Source organism: Ursus arctos, unplaced genomic scaffold (genome assembly GCF_023065955.2).
Source record: "Ursus arctos isolate Adak ecotype North America unplaced genomic scaffold, UrsArc2.0 scaffold_24, whole genome shotgun sequence".
Taxonomy (NCBI): Eukaryota; Metazoa; Chordata; class Mammalia; order Carnivora; family Ursidae; genus Ursus; species Ursus arctos.
Genome location: NW_026622919.1, coordinates 30,038,448 through 30,061,968, shown reverse-complemented (window position 1 = coordinate 30,061,968; position 23,521 = coordinate 30,038,448). Strand labels below are relative to the sequence as shown.

Below are 23,521 nucleotides of genomic sequence, written 5' to 3'. Positions count from 1 at the left end.
AAGGGGGCGGGGAGGGGCAGCTTCACCGTTCTACACTTAGGTCTTGAAGGCCAGTGCGGACTGACAGTCTCGCCCGCACCCAGTGCCTTCCTGCGGGGAACTCCCCCAGCCCCGCGCTGCCTGCTCTGTTCTCCACCTGCCCCGCGGCTTTCCTCCTCCGCCGGGGGTGGGGGCGGGCGGGCAGAAACCGCCGCGGCTCATCGGGACAAACTGAGACCCCGAGCCGGCGCCCGCGCCCACCGGGCGGAGCCGTCGGGGCTCCCCGCGCGGCTGAGCGGCTCGGCGCGCGCCACGACCCCCGGCGCCCCGGGACCCCCCTCGCGGCCCGCCCCAAGCCGCCCCACCCCACGCCCATGTGACTTCCTGAAGGGCCGCGGGGCCCGCCCCTCCGCTGCTCAGTTTCATTTCCTCGCGGGCCTGGGGCGGTCGCGGGGCAGTGGCTGCCGCCGTTCCAGCGCGTCCCGTCGCGTCCCCAGGAGCGCCATGGCGGAGCTGGTCCCCCTGGCCGAGGAGCTGTCGTGCTCCATCTGCCTGGAGCCCTTCAAGGTGCCGGTCACCACCCCGTGTGGCCACAACTTCTGCAGCTCGTGCCTGGACGGGACGTGGGCCACCCAGGGCCCGCCGTATCTGTGCCCGCACTGCCGCGCCGTCTACCACGCGCGGCCGCAGCTGCGCAAGAACACGGTGCTGTGCGCGGTGGTGGAGCAGTTCCTGCAGGCGGAGCAGGCCCCGGCGGCGCCCCCGCCCCCCGACGGCTGGAAGCTGCCCGCCCGCACTCCCGCGTCCAGCCCGGCGGGCCAGGTGGCCTGTGACCACTGCCTGAAGGAGCCCGCCGTCAAGACGTGCCTGGTGTGCATGGCCTCCTTCTGCCAGGAGCACCTGCAGCCGCACTTCGACAGTCCCGCCTTCCGGGACCACCAGCTGCAGCCACCCGTCCAGGACCTGATGCGCCGCAAGTGCCCCCAGCACAACCGGCTGCGGGACTTCTTCTGCCCCCAGCACGACGAGTGCATCTGCCACATCTGCCTGGTGGAGCACAAGGCCTGCTCGCCCGCGTCCCTGAGCCAGGCCAGCGCCGACCTGGAGGTAGGGGTGGTGGGCGAGGGCACAGGGAGGCAGCCTGGGCCTGCTGGGTGGTGGAGAGGGAGCCACCGTGGGCATCCTGGCCCACTGCGGATGACCTGGGATAGGAGGATGGGCCTTGCTGGGTCTTGCTGGGCCTGAGAACTGGGGCAGGGGTGTCCCGGATGTCAGAATAGAAAGGGGCAAGGAGAACATATAGCCCTCCTCTGTCATCTGTGGTCCGCCCTCTTCCCCCTACTTCCTGTCTTACAGAGGGGACCGCTGAAGGCAGGTGAAGTCGCTTGCCTGAAGCCTAGTACTTGTCTGGTGGTGTTTAGTAGAGGGTTTCCAACATCAGATAGGAGCCCAGGAGGTTACCTGTGTTCCCTCATTAAATCTTGGCAGCACCCAAGACGTGGGTAGAATTAGGTCCATTTTACAGTTGAGGAAATGGTGGTGCCAAGAAGTTAATTTAGCCTGAGCTGACCTGGTAAGTGGCTAAGCAGGCATTGGGACCCCGGCTGGTTCGACTCTACAGATGGCTGCTTTTCCCCATGACCAGCCTGATATCCAAGTTCCTGGAACATGGGACATTCCTGGAGGCTTGAGGTCATGTGAACAAAAGCTTTTCGTGAGCCAGAGAGTTCTAATGAGCAGGGAGGATCGTTACGAGCAGAAGGGTGGGCAGAGTGCCAGCTATCTCTGGCTATGACCCACAGGCAGAGCCAAACTCTTGCACCATAGTGCCCTCTGCCCTGGCTGAGTGACTTTGAGCACAGCGTTTGGCCCCTGGGCCTGAGTCTTCATCAGTAAAGCTAGGAGCTGGGACCCTAAGGGGCCTTCCAGGTCTGTGATGATTTTAGTGGTGTGGGGGAAAATCATATCTTCCCTCGTGGATTCAAGGCAGAGGCTGAAAAGGTGTAATCAGACCACCTTTTTTGTATCAGCCTGAGCTCCAGCGCATGGCCTGATGGCCTGTAATTCTCGAGGCCCTGTCGTGGAGAACAAGGGCTGTCCTGTTGTCGAAGGAGATGGGAGGCCTGGCCAAGGTTTGCGGCAGCACCAGGACCAGGGTGCAGGCCTTGCTCCTGAACAGCCATAGCCCTTCCCGGGCCCGGCCTGCTTCTCTGTCGGAGCTGGGTCCCTCAGGACTTCCTCCCTGAGTCTCAGAGGCCAGACCTCAAAGCAGTGTCTGAGAGTTGACCTCTGAGGCACAACCATGTCAGGAGCGGCCACCTGCGTCTTCACCTGCCGTCCTAAAGAACCTGCCAAGCCTTTCGAGCCAGAAGCCCGGCGCTGCCCTGTATCAGCTGTGGTTTAGGGCAAGCCCCTGCAATTCCCTGAGCCTCCGCTTCCTCATCTGTAAAATGGGATTAACAGCATTCCCTCCCAATCTGCAAGGTGGTCAGGAGGCTCCAGGGCGATGAGCTTGGGAGGGCGTGGGAAGTGCTTCATAGGCGGGTCCCCGCGTCGGATGGCTGGTTGGCCCCGACCTGAGCTGGGTGTTGAGACCTGGGTTTGAATTCTGAGTCTGCTTACTCGCTGGGCGAGCGCTAAGCACTGCAGGGGTAATTTCTGGGCACCTGGAGTGGAAGAGCGCTTGCTGGGGTGGGGGCGTCAGGCTGCCCATATCTTCTTTGCCTCGGGGTACACGGGCCTGTCCCTGAGGACCAGGGCGGCCGGCTCCTGCCAAAAGGCTCTTCTAGAAGATCTTATCCATGAAGGCAGAAGGCAAGTAGAGGCCGGAGGGTTCTTCTCAGCCTGTCCTGGAGCTGGAGTCTGCACCCAGCGTCCTCGTTTATCATGCACGCTTGGCTTTGTAATCCTTGTAACAGGCCTGACCTTGCCACCTCCCCGCTCCCCACCATTGTCCTGGCTTGCCAAGTCCTTTGATCAGCCTCCCCCTCTAACCCTGCTGCTGCTCCCTACTGGGACAGAGCCAGCCCCATCTGGGCAGTGCCCCAGCTCTGGGTGGCTGTCTTGGACAGTGGTGCGGGGTGGACTCGGGACTCTGTGCCTCCCACGTCCTCAGGGAGGACTCAAGTCCCGGAGCTGTGAACACATCCTCAGAACTTCAAAAAGTTCTCTACCCTCAGTGAGGGGATTGTTGCCCCTCAAAGTCCTTGGGCCACTTTCCTTTGTCTGGAGCCACGTAGTCTCCCCTCTCTGCCATCAGGAGACTGTCATATATGCATTTCATTAATGGTGGATAAAATTTTCCAAAACATAGCATTTTGGGGTGCACTGCTGGGAGCGGCTGTTGGAGGTGGAACCGTTGGCAGCCCCCGGGTGTTCTGAGTTCTCTTCCAGCTCTGGGACCTGTGAGTCCGGATCTGCCTTGGCTTGGACTTCTGTCCTTGGCCCACAGTTTGTCTTGGCCACTGTGAGGGCCCAGGTCAAAGGGCATTGTCACAGAGGTTGAATCTGAAACATCATCATAACTTGGGGTTTCAGGGTCAAGTTAGTATGGCCTTGGCTGCTTCCAGCCCTTATAGGTGACTGTCTTTGGGTTGTTCAAATCCAGATTCAAGGTCAGGTTTAGGACCTGAATACCTCTGGTGAAGTGGGAGAGGCAGGAAAGCGGAGGGGGCAGGCTGGAGGGTGTTGAGCCAGCTCGTTAGGGGAGGTAAATGTTGTTTCCTAGACATTTCTTGTGTACTCAGTGCTTTAATTATAACACGGAGACCTTGTAACACCAGTTAGCAGTGATGTGACTCTGTTCTTCGATGTCCTTGTTTATAAAGGACGGGTAACTCCCACCTCAGAGCGTTGTTCTTAGCTTTCAGTAAGTTAGCACCTGCGAAGCGCCAGAGCGGTGCCTGGCTTGCAGTGCATGTAAGAGAAACCCTGGCTGGTATTATTCTGGTGCTGGGGTTTTTTTCCCTCCCCATGTCTATGCCCTGAGCAGGGAGGGAGGACACTCCCCATATTGATTCTGGAAATTTATAGAAATACTAGGAGGCCTCAGATGATATTATCTTCCTTCATGCGTAATCGGCCTTGGTTCCTGGAGGTGGCTAGGGACTTAGCAATTCTGAGTCACCTTAATTCAGTTTCAGGGATTGAGCTGTTGGGGGGCAGGGCTGCTGCTTGTTCATCCTTATTCCTAGTGTGTAGCCTGTGGAGGTCCCCACCCGTGGGGCCAAACAAATGAGCCTTGGACTTTGACTCTTGTCCCCATGCTTCCCCGAGGTTAACAGTGACTCTTCCAGCTGCCTTCCGGAATTGGCAGATGGTTCTGGGAGAGGACCCCCAGATTCCAGGCTTATCTCTCTGGATTGCCTTCTCCCAGTTCTTGGCTCTGTCAGCCTTCCCGGCTTGGTTAGCTCTCCATTGCTGGTGAAGCAGATTTTTCTTCCCAGCAGTTTGCTTTTCTGGTTGTTTGTGGTGGAAGGGCTAGCTCGAATGACCTCATCTGCCATCACTGAAGCAACCATTCCAGCTTGTTCTTGGCTCTGTGTGCGCTCAGCCCCCTTGCTGACTTTCCTGCCTCTGTTTCATCGTCTGTAAAATGGGTGCGACTGAAGAAGCCGCTAATCATACAAGCTGACCGTTTAGTTTGTCCTTACTAAAATCCAGGCACTGTGCTGCGTTCTCACGTTGTTTCAGTCATTCTGCTACTGGCCCGGGAGGTGGAAACATTTGTATCTCTTTCTTGGCCGAGGACACAGGTGAGAGATGCTTGGACAGCTGGGAGCAGGGGCTGGCACCCTGGTCCATCTGTCTTCAAGTCCTATGCTCCTAACTTGTTTCTTGTACTGTTGCTCAAGCAGTTTGAAGGGAGGCGATAAAAATGAGAATGCTTCAAAAAGCTATGGGCAGGCAAGACGTGGGGTGGCAGAACCACCTGTGGGACAGATTCCAGGGGCAGTCCCTGGTGTGGGGGCGGGGGGAGGTGATTTCTCATGCTGGTTGTTTTCTCTGCAGACCAAGCTGAAGCATAAACTGACCGTCATATACAGTCAGATCAACGGTGCGTCGAGGGCGCTCGAGGACGTGAGAGCCAGGCAGCGGGATGTCCGGGTGAGCGGCAGGGCTCCCACCGCCAGCCTCGGCCCGGGCTTGGGTTGGTTTCACGCCCGGTGTCGGGAATAGACATCCATCTTGCAAGACATCCAGAAAGCTATGTCCCCAGGAAAGATCCTTCGTAGACCTAAACTGAAGACTGTCCACAAGCCCTGACCATGGTGCGGGAAGGACGGGGGCGATCACTAAAAATCAGGGCTGTAAAGTAGTAATAGAGGGGCGCCTGGCTGGCTCAGTTGGTAGAGCATGTGACTCTTGATCTCGGGGTTGTGAGTTCGAGCCCCACATTGGGCATAGAGCTTACTTAGATCGTGAGAAAAAAGTACTGATATAAAAAGCGGTCACGATTTAATGGAGAAAAAAAGCAGGAAGCAGAGTGTATACCCACTAGGTTACATCTGCTTATAAAAAGCAAGCGTGTTCGTTTTCTAGGGCTATCGTAACACATTACCACCAACTCAGCGTACAAGGACAGAAGCGCGTTCGCTCCCAGTACTGGAGGCCAGAAGTTCAGAATCAAAGGCAGGGCCGCCCTTCCAGGTTCTAGGGCAGAATCCTTCCTTGCCTCTTCCAGCTTCCGGTGGCTCAGGCGTTCCTAGGCTTGTGGCTGGTGTCATTCCAGCCCTGGCCTCTGTCTTCACATGGCCTCCTCCTCCGTGTCTTTTCTTCTGTCACTAATAAGGACATTTGTCATTGGATTTAGGGCCCACTTGGGTAATCCAGGATAATTTACTCTCCAGATTCCTACCTTAATTACATCTGCAAAGACTTTTGCTAAGTAACGTCACCTTTGCAGGTTCTGGAATCTGGACCTATCTTTGGGGGGAGAAGGGGGGTCGTTCAACCCATTACAGAAAGTGTAGGAGAAAAAGACTGGAAGGAAGTATAGTAACAGAATTATAGTACAAGCATTGGAGTGGTAGAATTAGAGATTTTGGGGGGTCTAGTTTTTATAAGTTTTATAAGGTTTTTTTTTTTTTTAAAGATTTTATTTATTTATTCGACAGAGATAGAGACAGCCAGCGAGAAAGGGAACACAAGCAGGGGGAGTGGGAGAGGAAGAAGCAGGCTCATAGCAGAAGAGCCTGATGTGGGGCTCGATCCCAGAACGCCGGGATCACGCCCTGAGCCGAAGGCAGACGCCCAACCGCTGTGCCACCCAGGCGCCCCAAGTTTTATAAGGTTTTCAATATTATATATTGAAAGAATACATATATATAATATATATTTAAATATGTATTTTTATATTTTATATTTGATATATATTTAAATATATATATTTTTTAAGTTTATTTATTTAAGTAATCTCTACACCCCAAGATCAAGAGTTGCATGCTCGTCTGACTGAGCCAGCCAGGCGCCCCTAAAGGAATATATTGAAAGAAGATTTGAGCTTATACCCTCCTCTAGAGCGGCAGCGTCTGGTTTTATTGTGGCAGCTGCGGTGTGATTAGATGAGTTCTGAGTTAGAATACCAGCTCTGTTACATGGTAGCCTGTGCTACTTGCCTCCTGCGGGCAGATCTCCGAGCCTCGGTTTTCCCAGCGGCACAACGGAGTCCCAACTTTTTCGTGACGGTGGCCGTGCGGCTTAGGTGAGGGCATGTGCGGAAGGTGCATGTGCTGCTTGGAGGGGGCGGGCCAAACTGCTAACAGAGATTAACCCCAACTCCCACACCAAATTCAGAGGCTTAAATAAAATAGAAGTTTCTTTTGCTCCCTTTGGCAGTTCAGTGCCAGACGTGAGCCGCCTAGACAAGCTCTGCTAGTCTCGGCTCCACGTGATCGTTGAGGATTCAGTCTGTCTTACTCCCCGACTACTGCAGGGGGTTTCTCACCCCTGGTTGAAGCTGGGCCGCCGTGACGTCTCTGCTCTCGCCTGCGGAGGGGACAGGGAAGAAGAGTGTTGCTCATACCGCTTCTGCTCACGCTGCACCCCGTGGCCGAGTCTGGCTGCAGGGGAGGCTGGGGACGTCGTGTGTGGTGGGGCAGCCATGTGCCCTGGGAAACTCCAGGGTGTTCTCTTAACCGAGAGGAAGCCATTCTCTTTGTTCCTAAGCTTTATACAAAGGGCACCACGCCCTATGTCTTCTTCTGCACGTTGTTTTTTCCCCTCGTGGACATTTGTCCGTGCGTTGCCGCAGTTCATTAACTTTCATTACTATTTAATATTCTATCCTATGAATGATTTGCAGATTTGTATCTTATCGATACACATTTGGTTGTTCCCGGGGTTCTGCTAATTCAGCAGAGCATTCAGCAGAGCATTCTTGTGTCTGTCTCTGGGGCGGGCGTCTGAGTGTTTTTCCAGAGGATATTCCCGGGATCAGATTCACTAGACTTTGCCACATTCCCGTCCAGAGCAGTTGTGCCCCTTTGTCCTCCCGCGGGGTACCGGTAAGAGTCTGGCGCTGCACATCTCACCAGCACTTGGTACCCAGGCTTCACTTTCTTGCCTGTCTGATGGGTGCCCCTGTGTCTTGGCCCTGTCAGGAGACAGCACATCAGAAGACAGAGCAGCTTCGACAGGAATACATGGAAATCAAGGCGCTCATCGACGCCGCAGAGGCCACCTCCACACGAAAGATAAAGGAAGAGGAGAAGAGGGTCAATACCAAGTTCGACAACATTTACCAGATCCTTCTCAAGAAGAAGAGTGAGATCCAGGCTCTGAAGGAGGAAGTTGAGCTTGCCCTGACCAAGGGGGACGAGTATGAGTTTCTGGAGGTAGGTCTCAACGAAGATGGTGGAACGCGCTTCCCGCCCGCCATTATGCTGTTGACGGCGGGGGCCGTGGGCCCGCCAGGAGTCGGGGCTGGAAGACGTGCCTGGAAGCAGCTCCGAGACACACGCCGGGTCCGTCCTCTGCGCTCCGTGACAGCTTACCACAAACTAGTGGTTTGGAAGAGCATTTGTGTGTTGTCTCACACTCCCCGCGGCTCGGGGGTCAGGACACGGCTAGGGGCTTTCCGTCTGAGGGCTGGCTGGGCCGCATTCCTTCTGGAACTGCGGCTCGTGGCAGAATTCAGTGCCCGTGGTGCAGGCCCGAGGGCCCCGCTCTCTCGCGGGCTGTCGGCTGAGGGCTGCTCTCGGTTCCCAGCGGCTGCTGCCGTTCCTTGGCACGTGGCCCTCTCTCGGCTTGCCAGCTACTTCTTCAAAGCCAGCAGAGAATTTCTCCCTCCAGGAAAGCCTGGTCCCTTTTTTTTTCTGCTTAGATTACTTAGATTATTGGTCTTCTCTCTCTCCTTTTTAAAAATTTTAATTAAGTAGGCTCCGCGCCCAACATGGGGCTTGAACTCACGGCCCCGAGATCAGAAGTCACATGCTCTACCAACCGAGCCAGCCAGGTGCCCCTCTTGTTTCTTTCTTTTTTTTTTTTTAACATTTTAATTCCAGTATCTAGTTAACATACAGTGTTATATTAGTTTTAGAATTCAACAATTCCATATTATCACTCAGTGCTTGCCATGATAAGTGTGCTTTTAATCCCCATCACCTAGTTCCCCCATCCCACCACACCCCTCCTCTCTGGTAACCACCACTTTGTTCTCTAGAGTTAAGAGTCTGTTTGACTTTGTCTCTCTCTCTCTTTTTTCCCATTGCTTGTTTGTTTGGTTTGTTAAATTGCCACAAATGAGTGAAATCATGTGGTATTTGTCTTTCTCTGACTTATTTTGCTTAGCATGATACTCTCCAGATCCTTCCATGTTGTTGCAAATGGCAAGATTTCATTCTTTCTTGTAAGCCTGGTTCCTTTTAACGGCTCTTACCTAGTTAAGTCAGGCCCACCAGGATACTTACCTTTCTGATGAACTCAAAACCATCAGATTTGGGATCTTCATTATGTCTGCAGTATTTCCATACAAGGGAGCCGAATCACAGGAGTGCTATCCTACCATATTCACTGTCCTGCCCGTACTCAGGGGGAGGATACTATACAGGGTGCGTACCCCAGGGCAGGTGGGCCTCTTGGGGGCCATCTTAGAATGTTGCCTACTGCGTACGTTTCCACCCCCTTCCCTCCATGCCTCTTCCCCGTGGACCCTGGAAGTGTCCTTCTAAAGGCCCTGGGTGACCGGCCCTGTCTTTGCTAGCAGCCTCCTCTCTTGCTACCCACCCCCGGCCCATGCCCCGTGCTGTAAGCACGGCAGAGCACTCACCATTCCCCAGACACCCTGGGCATCGGATGGGACTGCCGTGGCTGACCTGCTCTGCCTAGGGAATCCTGTCCTTTCTCTGGGGCCGCTCCAGCTTCCCGCCATCTTCCTTGGGTCCCGTTATTCTGGCATTACTGGTGACCGAGCAGGTCACACTGCCTCTGCTGTAGCACTCAGCGGCGTGGATTTAGATGTGCTTGTTGTCGTACGTGTTCAGGCCGTCCGCTGCTTCGGGAAGGCCTGCCCGTATTACCGCCCCCTTCTCCTGGCATGCAGCGGGTGTTCCGGTGAGCCCCATGGATGGGGCGGCGACACCTCAGAGGACCAGAGTCCTTGTTTAGGTCCTGGGGAGAGTACAGGAGTGACTGGGAACCTTCTCTTCTCCCTGCATGGACTTCTTTCCATGCCTGGGCTGGGCGCCAGTGACTTTCACCTCCGTGTTCCCTCCTGTTTGTTGGAGTAGCTGCCTAGAGCTTTCTGAGAAGGATTCTGAGTCCCTACCTGGGGCCTCTTGATGCCGTATAACCCGATTTTATCTCAAAGTGTGGGAGCCTCTGTCAGTGCCTTCCTTTTCACTGGCTGTGCCCTGGCTGAACCCTTTGCCCCCAGAGGCATCCCTGTCCAGTTTTAGAACGAGTGTTCAGAGGTCCTGGAGGGCCGGAGATGGTCCTGCATCTCCTGTACTTGGCCAGCCACAGGGGGAGGAGCGGAAGAGCGTTATCCACGGGGGTCAGGAGATTCGTGTCCCAACTTTGTCCTGGCCACTAATTGGCAGAGTTCCTGGCAGGATGCCTGTTGTTTCTTTTTTCTTTTTTTTCTTCTCTTCTCTTCTCTTCTCTTCTCTTCTCTTTTCTTCTCCTCTCTTCTCTTCTTTCTTGTCTTGTTTTTTTTTGACACGTGTTATTTCTTGACTTCAGTTTCTCCATTGGTAGGTGAGTGGCCTCTGAGGGCCCTTCTAGATCCAGGCAGCTGTGACCAACAGTGGCATGTTAGCTCCCAGCAATCTCTGGCCTGTAATTTGAGAAGGCCGATCAGACACAGGGAAGCTCCTCCTGGGGTTCCTGAGGCCTGAGCCGGGGCCCTGGCTTCCCTGGAGCTGCTGAACTAACGCCCCGCCTTGTTTCAGAAAGGGATAAAAGTGCAGGGCATCTCCACAAAGCCAGTCTACGTCCCCAAGGTGGAGCTGAACCAGGAGCTGATAAAGGGTGTCTGCCAGGGCACCTCAGACCTCAAAGCCGAGCTGAAGCGGTTTATCAAGCAGTCCCAGGACAAGAAGCCCGAGGAACCCACCGGCTCAGGTGACCATTAGCAACCCCCATGCTCCCCAACTGGGACCTCTGGAATGGGAGGGGATGGGGAAGAGGGTCTTGATCCAGAGCACTGGGGCTTGAGTCGCAGGGGTCCGGACACATCAGCCCTCCACCTGGGAGGTAGCAGGGAATCCTCCTCAGTTATAGCCACCCTTCCGAAAACGTTTCTGGGCGCCTCGATGTTAGCGACGGGACTTTCTGGACGGGCTGTTCTTGTGTGTGATCTTGAGGCTGGCTCCGATGGCTTTTGAATGGACTCTGGGTTCTCAGTGTATTTGGTGGGGATGGCTAGTTTTGGGTCAGAGAAACCTGGCATTCCTCTCTGACACCCTCTTTCTTGCCCCCCTGTATCCAAGCCACACAGATTTTACTTCCTAAATTTCTCCTGACTCAGTCGGCCGGCCCCCCTGCCAGCTGCCACCTGCCTGCTTTCTGTTGCCCCCAACTGCATGGCTTTCTAGATAGCCCTTTCACATCCACTCCTGCTGCAGCCAGAGAGAGCTTTTCAGGGTGCAAATCTGATCTCCTGGGACCATCTCCCCTCACTCTGTTCAGAGAATTTCCATTGCTTTTTGATTTCAGACCACACTCTTGACACTGTTCTACAAACCCCTGCCTGGTCAGGCCTTGTCCGTGTCACCAGCCCTGAAGTGCCCCCTCCTCCCACACATCTCTCTGCATGCAGTCCCTCGCATATGCTCAGCTTCCTGCCACAGGGCCATTGTACGTGCCCTTCCCAATGCCCAGAAGGCTTAGACTCCACCATCCTCACTAGTTCACTCCTCTCACCCTTCAGAGATCAGTTGAAACATTGTATTTCTCAGCAAACCTCCTGTCACCACCACTCCCACTCCTCAGACTGGGTCCCAGGATCCTTATCATCCCTTGGGAGCCTTTGCACATCTGTCATATTGTTCTTCCCCCACTAGATTGCAGTCTCTGTGAGGGCAGGGGCTCTCCCCAGTGCCTAGCACAGAGCCTGGCACATAGTGACTCTTACTTACGGTGTAACCCCGGGGGAGGGGCTTGAGTTTCAGCGTGTTGAGCTGAGAGTCCTTGCAGAAGGGCCTCGGAAACAGGCATGGCATGCTGTATGTGGAAGGTACAGCTGTTGATGAATTGACCATGCATATTTGTTTTCCTGCTATATCAGTGATTGCTGGTCTGGGGAAGGGTGATGGAAAAACCAGAGAGAGAGGAACGAGGCCTCTTGGCCTCATCGCCACAAGCAAAGGGCTCATCCCCGTTGACACAGGAAGAACTGGAACCTCAGAGAGGCTTCAGAGGTCAGGGCGCTGGCGGAGAAAACATTGACCCCAGCTACAATTTAAGCCTAAGAAAAGAGGGACACACGAAACTCATTTTTTTGTCACCTTTGTTTCTCGCTCTTGTAAAGGACTGGAGAAGGAAAGTCAGTGGGAATCAGCTTTGTAAACCCTCTCTGCCCTGCCCCTGGCAAAGCCGGCCCTAGGGCTGCTTCGGAAGAGCGGCATGAACTAACCCCTTCTTCTTTGGCACAGGGAACCCCGGAGAGCATGGCCCAGCATCCACGCACAAACCCGTACAGTTCGTGAAAAAGGTCCTGAGTAAGTAACCCTGCTGCTGTTCCTGGGGCTCCCGCCAGCCCGTCCCACATGGCCGCAGGGGCCCGAGTGCTTCTGTAGATGAGTCTGGCCATGGCCCCAACCGAGTGGAGATGGACGGGCTGTCGCAGGGGCTCCCCTGGGGTGCTTAGGAGAACTGGCCCGTCGGCACTGGCTATGCGGCCGGCCTGGGCCGGCAAGGTTACCAACACCCGTGCGTCTTGAGAAATGTTTGCTGACACCCAAGTTTTGGCACTCGGGCAGAGCGCCCCCTGGAGGAGCCTGGCGATGGTCCAGGAGGAGCAGTGGCTCCCCATTGCCGGGAGCTCAGAGGGGGCCTGTGCCCTACACCTGCCGCACAGCCTGGGGTCCTCCCAGGATGCTGGTCCTGTGGGAGTGGGCGGGAGAGGAGGAGATGGGGCCAGAGGGAAGACAGCGTCTGGAAATACGACTCGGAAGTGGGATCTAGAGGGTCCTGTGGGGCTGAGTGGGGGCGGGCGGGGAAGCAGAGGTTGATAGGAGAGAGCAGGGTTTGTTTACTGGCAGGGATAAGACCCACAACACCCTGTTTCATTCCAGTGGTGGGGAAGGTGGCGGAGGGAACCCGAAATCTTTTAGGTCACTTAAACTTGAGTATGTTTCAGACTCACCAGGGATGTATAAAACCCAGGTTGCTGGGCCCCACATCCAGCCTGTCAGAGTCCGCAGGCTCTTGGGTGGGACCCAAGTTTGCATTGCCTCCAGATTCCCTGGCAGTGCTGATGCTGCTGGCTTGGGAGTCATTGCTTTAGCTAAACTCAGTTTTCATAGGCATACACTCCGGACAGTGTTTAAAAACTATTGTGATATTTGGCAAGCACATTTCTTTGCTGACTCCCTTTTTGTTCTTGTGGGGGTTTTTTTGTTTGTTTGTTTTTTTTTTTTAAGATTTTATTTATTTATTTGACAGAGACAGCCAGCGAGAGAGGGAACCCAAGCAGGGGGAGTGGGAGAGGAAGAAGCAGGCTCCTAGCGAAAGAGCCTGATGTGGGGCTCGATCCCAGAACGCCAGGATCACGCCCTGAGCTGAAGGCAGACGCTTAACCGCTGTGCCACCCAGGCGCCCCTGTTTTTTTTTTTTTATAGAGATACACACTACACTAAAACGTGCAGATCTTAAATGTGCAGTAATATGAATTTTGGTAAGCGTGTATGTGTGTTACCATTACCCAAATCCAGTTAAAGAATTACCCCAGAAAATTCCTTCATGCTCCTCATTTTCCGTCCCAGCCCCCAAAACTGCTGATGCAGTTTTCTGTCACCATAGATTCATTTGCTTGTTTTCAGGGAAACATCCTGGCTTTATTTGTATGGGTCACATTCATGCAAATGATTATTATTACGGTGGTTTTTTTAAAAAAGATTTTATTTATTTGAGAGAGCGAGAGAGTGTAAGAGCATGAGCGGGGGAGGGACAGAGGCAGAGGGAGAGGGAGAAGCAGACTCTGCGATGAGCAGTGAGCCCGACTTGGGGCTCGATCCTAGGACCCTGAGATCAGGACCTGAGCCGAAGGCGGAGAGTTAACTGACTGAGCCACCCCGGCGCCCCTATTATGGTGTTTTCAAAGTGTCATTGTGCTGTGCTTGACAATATCTTAATTCAGAAAATTTTCTCTTTCAGAGGAAGAAAAGAAATCCAAGAAACCTCGTAAGTTATGCATTTGTGCCTCTTGTTTCTTGAGATTGCCCAAGTGTGGAACTAAATGCCGGCCGCAAAGGCTGACCTCTCTGGTCGGGGTTTTGTGATGGGGCCCGAGTTCTGTGATTCTGATCTATCATGGCAGGCGGGCCTGGGGTCGGGGGTGAGCCCAAGGGCACGTGAGTGAGACGAACAATGAGCGCAGCCCTGTCTGGACGCGGCTGTCTTGCTCCGACGGCCCAGGTGTGTGTTTGCGGAAACACCTCTCGAAGATCAGTGTGGAGGGGAGGACAGACCATCTGGTCACTATGTCATGTGTCCAGTTCATGTTTCTCCTCCTCATCCCCAGCCTCTGCCTCTGCCACCAAGATGCCCACCTTCGGAGCCCCGGAGCAGTCACCGGGTCTAAAACAACCCGGCGTGGAGAGTGAGTTATTGTGGGCAGGGGGCAGTGTGGGATGTCCACGCTGAGTTTGTTCTGAAAACCGCTCTCTGTGTCCTCACCCAGATGTAGGCAAAGCCACCACCATGCAGCCGGATGCGGTGGCCGTCAAGGCCAAGGTGCTGGAGACCTTCTTAGCCAAGTCCAGGCCCGAGCTCCTGGAGTGTGAGTAGCGGGCACTCTGAGGAGCGATCCCGTTTGCTCTCGGGCCCTCCTGTGTAGCTCTGCTCACCTCTTTGCCCTCGCCTCTGTCTGGCGGTCCAGCTTGGTTCCCCCTTCCCCTTCTTAGCCACTGGCCTGTCCCCCTCCACGTTGCCGCAGCCTCACTCGCTTCCCCCACACCCCGCCTCGCCAGCGCAGACTCCATAGGTGGTACTTTGAACACCCAGCCCTGTGTGAGCCCAGCTTGCCCCTTTCTCTGGGCTCGCACCTGCAGCCCACCGCTGTGCCTCGGGCATCGCTGGGGGCCCACTGCCAGCACTCCGGCTCCAGTTTTCTCTTCGGCTCCGCAGCCATTCCAGAACCTTCCCACTTGCCATAACCAGTCTCCTCCCTGTCCCACCCAACCTCCTCCGCTTCACAGAGAAGAGGGGCCCCTTGTCCTCTTGTTACTGCCATCTCTCCTGCATCTCCACCTGCCCTCTCCTGCCCCCTCCCCAGCATCAGTCCCGCTCCTCCTGCTCTGTCTGCACTCATGCTCTCATTTAGGCCTTCCACCCGCACCTCTTCACCCTCACCGGCTCTCCTGGAGCCTGCCCCTGCACAGCATGTTTAAATTCCCCTCATCGTGAAAGCAAAAGCAAACAAAGGAACACAAAAGCGGCCAATGCAAAAAGCCTCCCTTTCACCTGAATACTGGTGAAAAATACAAATTTCTGGGCCCCGGGCCAGGGCTGCAAGATCTGGCTACAGGGGACCAGTGCAGAAAGCCGTGTGGTAATCTCATTTCCCCCGTGATCCTTTTGAGGGAAGTCAGAAAAATACAGCCACCTTCCTGTGGCTGCGTGTCAGAACCCCCGGGGAGCTTGACCCCCTTCCCGCTGCTAGCTGCACGTCTCTGTGTTGCCAAAAGCCCCCCTGTGGAGGGGCGGGAGCCTCGAGTCTGGCCTCTGTCCCTGCCCTCCAGTGGGCCAGCTCTGGCTGAGGCTGGCGGCAGCCTCCGTGCAGCTACACGTCGAGGACACCTTTCAGCCTTCAGTTGGCTGGACCTCTCAGCGGCATTCATCCTTCTAGAAGGGAACACTCCCTCTGTCCGCAGTCTTTGTGCTCCCCCTGGGCACCACCTGCTCCTCTGGGCTTCCTTCTTCTTCTTCTTCTTCTTCTTTTTTTTTTTTTAGATTTTATTTATTTGTTTGACACAGAGACAGCCAGCGGGAGAGGGAGCACAAGCAGGGGGAGTGGGAGAGGAAGAAGCAGGCTCCCAGCGGAGCAGGGAGCTCGATGCGGGGCTCGATCCCGGAACCCCAGGATCAGGCCCTGAGCCGAAGGCAGACGGTTAATGACTGCGCCGCCCAGGCGTCTGGGTGCTCCTTTTTTTTTTTTTTTTTTAAGATTTTATTTATTTATTTGACAGAGAGAGAGACAGCCAGCGAGAGAGGGAACACAAGCAGGGGGAGTGGGAGAGGAAGAAGCAGGCTCCTAGCGGAGGAGCCTGATGTGGGGCTCGATCCCACAACGCCGGGATCACGCCCTGAGCCGAAGGCAGACGCTTAACCGCTGTGCCACCCAGGCGCCCCGTGGGTGCTCCTTCTTAAGCACCTTTGTGAGCCTGTCCTCCCTTGACCGCCTGGAAGTGGTTGGCGTTCCTTCGTCAGCACCGGCTCTAGGCTCTTCCAGCTCTGGCTCTTCCTGTTTCCCATCGGCACCCTCGAGCTCACGCAGGCATCCGCACGCCCTTGGATGCGGTAGCCGAGACCTCCCGCTGCAGCGCACGCCCCTGGCCCTCCTTCCTCTGCAGCTGCGGTGGCCCGGGCTGTCTCAGGGCCTGCCTCCGCGGAGCTTCGGGCTGTTCCCGCCCCCGTGCAAGAGCCAGGCCTGGTGCTGGCCAGAGCTGAGTGCCGCAGGGCTGCTGGTGGCACGCTGAGCCATGTGTTTCTGGAGCCCTAGGCTCCGTGAGAGCAGCCACGTGAGCAAAGAGAGGGAATTCTAGCAATGCAGGACCTTAGAGAACGTTTTCCGTCCTCCGTTCATTTTGCCCTGGAGGGAGGGGGAACCTCAGGCCTCCGTGAAAAGCATCCTGCCCTGAGCCACCTAGCAAGGGAGTGGCAGGCAGTGGTGAAAACCCCAGTGTCTTGGTTCCACGTTCTCAAGCTAGGGATTTCCCTTCTGTCGGGCTGCCTGGAGACCTGTCTCTCACAGGGCAGGGTCTCCTGGGACGGGAGGGGAGAGATGGGTGTGTCCGGGGAAGGAGGCTGAGCGTAAAGACAACACCCAGCTGAGCCCAGTCTTCAGATCTCCTGGAGCTGGTTGAAGTGTGGCAGGAAGGGTAGGGAGGCCATGAGAGTGTCCCGACCAGGAATAATATTTAGGTAATTGCTGTGTTTGGCTCCCTTCTGCCCACCAAGTAGTCTAGACCCTTTAGCTCTCTGCTCTGTGGCCCTGACCTGTCTCCCTTCTCCTGCTAGGGCCTCTCTCCCAGCTGCCCTACCTTCCCTGGTCACAGCACATGCCCACCATCCTTGTGACTCCAAGCTTTGCTCTCGCTGTCCCCTCTGCCCAGAATAGCCTTGCCCCACTCTGCTTGCTTTTTAATTTTTCTAAGCTTCCTGTTGCTTGGCTCAGATTCCAGCCTACCTGCTAAATGTTCCCCTGTGCTCTCCGCACCCTTCAAGTAGAGCCACTAGTCCCTAGAGCAGTGTGCCCACCGTTTAGCAGAGTGCGGCCTCACAGTGTTGTCACTGATGGGCTTGCCTTGCCATGAGGTCAGGTACCATGTCTGGTCAGAGTTGTGTGTCTTGCCCAGAATCAGGTGCTTGGTAAATGGGTTTGAGTGGACGAATAGACAGATGGGTGACTGATAGATGGACAGTTGGCTGGGTTGCTGGATAGACAGATGGACACATGTCTAGCTGGCTGAACAGAAGGGATGGATGGACGTGTGTATGGATGACGGATGGATGGAGATATGGATGGAGATACGGATCTGTGGGTGGGTAGATAGATGGTTAGGTGGAAGGATGGACGGATGGATAAAATGAAGAAGGACTATTGGTTGGGGAAAGGCTTAGACATGAGAGCGCTTCGGGCTCCTTGTAATCGGTCCCTTGGGTGATGCTTGCTTAGATGCCGTTAAATTCAGCCTGGACTACAACACCGCGCACAACAAGGTGGCCCTGTCGGAGAACTACACTGTCGCTTCTGTGGCCGACGCACCGCTGACCTACCAGCCGCATCCCAAGAGGTTCACGTACTGCTCCCAGGTGCTGGGCCTGCACTGCTACAAGAAGGGCATCCACTACTGGGAGGTGGAGCTGCAGAGGAACAACTTCTGCGGGGTGGGCGTCTGCTACGGCAGCATGCCGCGCCAGGGCCCCGAGAGCCGCCTCGGCCGCAACAGTGCCTCGTGGTGCGTGGAGTGGTTCAACACCAAGATCTCCGCGTGGCACAGCAACGTGGAGAAGACGCTGCCCCCCACCAAGGCCACGCGGGTCGGCGTGCTTCTCAACTGCGACCATGGCTTTGTCCTCTTCTTCGCCGTCGCCGACAAGGTCCACCTGATGTACAAGTTCAAGGTGGACTTCACAGAAGCGCTGTACCCCGCCTTCTGGGTGTTCTCCGCCGGAGCCATGCTGTCCATCTGCTCCTACGAGTAGGTGGGCCCAGGCCGCGGCCACGGAGCCGCCGGCCGACCGCTCCGCGAGCCTCCTGAGACTCCCAAGCGTTGAGAGTGTGGGAAGGGACCTGGTGGAAGGCGGAGGGCCGGGGGATGGGGTACAAGGAGAGATCTGGCCGGGGGAAGGGGTGGGGGTGATGGCGTGGTGGACCAGGAAGCACGTCCACCTCCTGGTGCCCGTCAGGGCAGGGTGACCGCCTCCTCCTTGCTCTGGTAGGTGTCCAGGTGCTGGCACCGGACGGGGCTTTGGGGTACCCTTTCCTCCGGGAGGGAGTCTGTAGCCGCAACACGCTCTTTCTCAGGCGACGTGGTATAAGTGCCTTTGCTCTCTGGAGCTTTTGATGATTCTCTATAGGGCTATTCAACTCAATAGATTTAAAAAAAATTCCAAAGTAATTGAATTTCAATATTATTCACCCAACACCCTCCCCCCCCCAACATGTGGGGATTTGGGTGTGTGCTCAGACTCCTGGTTATTTTCTGTCCTTAAGAGAAACTACCCATGGCAGGTCTCCACCCAGATCAGAGTTTCTGGAAGAAGTGTGTCCTCTCCCTCCATTGGAAAATAGCCCTGCTCCCCTTCCTCTCCTCGTACCTGACACCCCGCCGATGGTTTTCCAAATGTTTAATGCAACAGGAAGCTTTTCAGGCTAAGGTTCTGAACCATGATCTGAGTCAGCCTTTGTGGAATTTGTGATTCAAGGTCAAGGTGACCCAGGTCCCACAGATGCAAACCCCTCCCATTCCCACTCTCGGCAGACATTCTTTGGCTGTACCCACAGAGCCTCGTGGGAGGCCTGCTTCCCATAGCGTAGGCTTTGGGGCAAGGAACTCCACAGGGCAAGAGCGACCCTGCTCTGGCTTGACGGCGTGATGTTTTGCTCTTAGTAGAGTGTCGTCTTGCCTTCTTACTGATAGCCGGGCTCAGTGATCGCCTCTGCTCCCCAGGACTGTGAGATCCTGGGCTGGCTGGTGGAGCTACCTCGGTGGCCAGCACAGTCCGAGTGGACAGCTGGGCTTGATCTCTGTAGCCTGTAATCACGCGAACAGGTCATGCGGGGCTGCCTCGGGGACCATGCTAGCTCACCTGCTAGGGTGACTACCTATGGCCCAAAGCGTCTTCTAGCAGATCCCTGGGAAGCGGCAGCATTCCTGTTTACCCCTGGCCGCCGGCTGCACGCCCCGTGCTGGCCCGCATGGGCGTCAGATACCTGTCACTGGCTCTAGCCCCTTCTCTTTTCCTCCTTTGAACCAATTCCAGATGTGGGGATTGACCAGGCCACGGGGGCACAGAGACTTTAATTAAGGGCCAGGGAGAGAACGCGAAACAGGGCTCGAGCACAAGGGGCTAACTTTCCTGCAGTGCTTCTGTGCAGTGAAAATAACCCCAGTCTGCGAAAGGGGAGGAGGGAATGGATTGCCAGAATTTCCTGAGCTCCTTGTCTCCTGATGTTGTCAGGATGTAAATTCCCAATCCAGAAGTGGGAGGAATTTAGCCTCCTGTTGGTGAAACGAATCCTGCTCTGGACTTTCCTAAGAGGGGGAGCTCGGATCAGGCTCTTTGTGGTATAAAAAAGGGGTCACCATTGGGGGCATGGGGACCCCAGACCTCTCCTATGAATATTTGAGAATGTAACACATCTTTGGCCTTGCTCTGGAATTCCGGGGCACTCCAATCAGGCCCGGAGCACCGGAAATTCCTGACAGAGGTGTTCTGTGTCCTCTCCCGGCAAGGACTTTCACTTCCTTGGGAGGGAGATGATCTTTGTAGGGAGGAGATCCCTGCAGTAGCCAAGATGTGGTTTTTTAAAAAGTCTTCTTCCTTTGATCCTGGGAAGAAGAGTTCTTTGGTGATTCTTCTCTGCTGTTGGCCCAGGTCAAAGCATCTTCATTGATCTTCTGAAACAAAAGCCTTGTCTGAAGCCAATTCCTCCTTGGAAACAGCTGGGCTGAGAGGAGGAGAATGCCGAAGACGAATCTGGGGGTCCCGCCGTGGCTGTCTTCTGCCGAGCTGAGGGCAACAGAGCGCTCTTCGCCCGGGGTCAGACAGCTCAGGACAGGGAAGCACGGATCCCCCCGTGCATGAGAGAGGCAAGTAGGTAGCCCAAGCTGAGCTCCGTGCAAGGTGCTCTGGAGATGGAAGCCCTTGCTGTCTCGAGCCATTCTGTTTGCAGTGGTGAGACGGTAGCATTCCCTCGCCCCTGCCCCACACAGAGTCCTCGAGGTTGGGGCAACTTTGTATTCATCTGACTTCTCCTTTCGCAAGTAAGTCAGATGAGGAGGTCTTGGGTTCCTCCGCTTGCTACTCTTTCCATCCCATCATGGAGGAGACGCCCCCTGGTGCCCTGGGGAAGAGTCAGAAATCCCCAGAAACAAACATAAAACTACTACCCCAGACGCAGGTATCAGGGACTGACTCGGCCACTCTGGCATGAGCAGGTCAGGGTCAGGGATTTGTATTATTCAAGACCGGCCGGTGCCTCTGTTTTCATTACTCTGAAATGGATCTGTGATCTGTAACTAATAATGCGATGTCATCACTTTATCCCCCCCATATTGATTTTAGTTAATTCGGAATATTCGAGCTATTATTTCATGGGCTGATTTTTTAAAGGAGTCGATTTTTCAGGACACAATTAGGGCTGTAGGCACGGATCTTTTGAAAACCCACGAGAACGACTAGGGCTGAGGCTGGTTGACAAGCCTTAGACTCTGTGAATGTAACAAAGCAGCATCTGGTACTTCTCCCATCCCGGACATTGTATGCAGTGTCTACACACGCTGAAAAGTATTGCATTTTCTAAGTTCTCTGAGTTCTTGTTAATTTTTTAAAAGAAGTTCTCATGAATTCTTGAGCCCGAGGGTGGTCATATGCCACAGATGGGATGTTTGTGTTGCTTCAAAAATCATACGTTGAAACCTAACACCCAATATAATGGTAAGGGGTGGAGAGATTAGGTCATGAAAGCGGAGCCCTCAGGAATGAGATGAGTGCCCCTGTAAAGAGACCCCCCCCCCCCAGAGCTCCCTCACCCCTTCTGCCATGTGGGGCCCTAGCAAGAAGACGGGTGTCTGAATCAGGAAGCAGTTCCTCACCACACTTCGAATCAACGAGCACTGGATGTTGGCTGGATCCTCCAGCCTTCAGAACTGTGAGAAATAAATGTGTGTGATTTAAGCCACCCCATTTCTGGTGTTTTTTGTCATAGCACTTCAGACTAAGACACCTCAGGAGCTGCAAAACTGAATAAAGGAAACCTTCCTTAAAATGGGGGGGGGGCACCTGGATGGCTCAGTCCAACTCTTGGTTTCAGCTCAGGTCATGATCTCAGGGTCGTGAGTTTGAACCCTGCCTCGGGCTCCACACTCAGCGTGGAGTCTGCTTCTCCCTCTCCTTCTGCTGCTTCCCGAACCGCTCATACATGCTCTCTCTCTCTCTCATAAATAAATAAAATCTTAAAAAAAAAAATGGAGTTGGGAGGCTGGCAGGGGGAGCTCTCAGGCTATACCACTCCTTGCAGCCCTTTGCAGACCCAATGGGAAGAGAGTACCTTGCATCCCCAGCAGGAAGAAGCCTACACTTCACCACCCCAGCAGGAGGGGTAGTAACTTTACTGCCCTCCCCCGGCAACAGCCCAGCCAACGAGAGGCTGTTACAACTCAGCCAGTGAAAAGCCACTACACCTGGAACTCCCAGTTTACTCCAACAGACTTTTCGTTCATAACAGCCTTCCCAGCTACCCCCGTTTCCTCTATAAAAGTGTTCCTCCCCTTTGTTCTCAGGACTTGGGTGTGGTTTTGCCATGACTTGCATGTCCCTAATTGCAATTCTCTGCTATTCCTGAATAAATCTATTTTTGCTGGTGATATAACTCTCATTTTCAAGGTTAGCATTACCTTCTGGATTGGCCAGTCAGAAGTGTCGGTGGCCTGGGGACCCCCGAAGTGTGGCTGCTGTCTGAAGCAAAGGCGGTCCCATTGGGACAGCATCCTCCAGCCTGTAGAATCCAAACTCTAGGCTGTCAGCAGAATTCTGTTATGCGCCAGGTGTTGTCAGCATAGAGGTGGTGGGATCACAAACTTTGTGTGTTTTTGGAAGATTTTATTTATTTATTTATTTGACATGGAGGGGGTGGGGCAGGGAGAGCAAGCACAAGCTTCGGGAGTAGCAGGCAGAGGGAGAAGCAGGCTCCCTCCTGTGCAAGGAGCCCGAGGTGGGACTCGATCCCACGACCCTGGGATCATGACCTGAGCCAAAGGCAGACGTTTAACCGACGGGGGCCACCCAGGTGCCCCATCTTTTTGGTTCTTTATAAGGAATTCCATCTCTCTGCTTACAGTGCCCGCTGTTCCTGTCTGCCGCCTACTTTATCTATTAAAGCCCTTAGCTCATTAATTATAGTTGTCTTAAATTCCCGGTTTGACCATTGCAACATCCCTGCCATGTCTGCCCTCTCTCTTCAGATTGTGTTTGCCCTTGGTATGCTGGGCAGCTTTTCCCGGCGTGGCGTGCTGGGTGGAGGCGCTGCTGCGGGAGCCCGTGCCTCGGCGGGAGCCCGTGCCTCGACGTGAGCCCGTGCCTCGACGGTGCGCTTCGCCAGGATTTCACAGTTGTGTTCTCCTCCCCCGAAGGCGGTCAGGGTGGCTGGAGGGGGCCGGAGGGGGGTATGGCTCTGCCCCCAGATCCGTTAGGCTCTGCTAAAACCCCAGCAGGGCCGGCTGTGGTTCAGTAGCTTCTCCTGAGGACAGGCCTTGTTAAGGAGAGCAGAGAGCTCGGCTGTGTTTCAAAACGGCTCCTCCTCCCTACCCGCCTGGAAGCTCGGGAGGACTTTTCTCCCATGTTCACTGTGGGAACCTGACTGAGCTCTTGGAAGTAAATCTCAGCATGGTGGGAGTCCCCGTGCGACGGGGTCCCCTTGGAGTTTTGAACCTTCAGAGTCGTCCACACAGAGCCCCCAGCCATTCATCACTTCGTCTCCAGCTGTCTACTCCAGCACGGGTTCCACTGGGTGAGTCTGCTTTCAGAACTCATGATTCCTGGTGTTTGCCTGTGTCTCCAATCTTGGGGACAGCAGTTTGCCCTGTGTCCCCCCCCCCCCCCCCGTATGGGTCCAAGGAGAGTGGTGGATCGTTCAGTCTGTCAGCTTTTTACTTTATAGGAGGGAATTGCAACTTCCAAGCTTCCTGTGTGTGGAACTGGAAACTGGGTATCCATGCTTTCATGTTTATTCATTCCAATTACTTCTAGTTTCCCTTATTTCTTCTTTGACCCATCAGTTATTTAGAAGTGGGTTTTTTTAGTTCTCACATATTTGGGGGTTTTCCAGGTATCTTTCTGCTATTGGTTTGTAATTTAATTCCGTTTTGGTTGGAGAATATACTTTCCATTGGTTGAATTGTTTGAAATTTATCAAGTTTTGATTTATGACTCA

The 23,521-nt window shown here is 54.7% G+C and overlaps 1 protein-coding gene across 1 annotated transcript; it reads left to right on the top strand.

The window, feature by feature from the left end:
- Positions 1-359: 359 nt before the first annotated feature.
- TRIM25 (tripartite motif containing 25) lies at positions 360-21,271 on the top strand. The gene is made up of 9 exons (XM_026517405.4): positions 360-1,086; positions 4,990-5,085; positions 7,581-7,814; positions 10,371-10,542; positions 12,075-12,140; positions 13,798-13,824; positions 14,165-14,242; positions 14,324-14,422; positions 17,540-21,271. The coding sequence occupies exons 1-9, from the start codon at positions 484-486 to the stop codon at positions 18,067-18,069; spliced, it is 1,905 nt and encodes a 634-aa protein (XP_026373190.2). The 5' UTR covers positions 360-483; the 3' UTR covers positions 18,070-21,271.
- The last annotated feature ends 2,250 nt before the right edge of the window (positions 21,272-23,521 follow it).

Coding starts and splice junctions, on each gene's coding strand:
- TRIM25 (XM_026517405.4), top strand. CDS start 484: ATGGCGGAGCTGGTCCCCCTGGCCGAGGAGCTGTCGTGCTCCATCTGC. Junction 13,825..14,164: donor AAAGAAATCCAAGAAACCTC/GTAAGTTATGCA, acceptor CCTCATCCCCAG/CCTCTGCCTCTGCCACCAAG. Junction 14,243..14,323: donor AAAACAACCCGGCGTGGAGA/GTGAGTTATTGT, acceptor GTCCTCACCCAG/ATGTAGGCAAAGCCACCACC.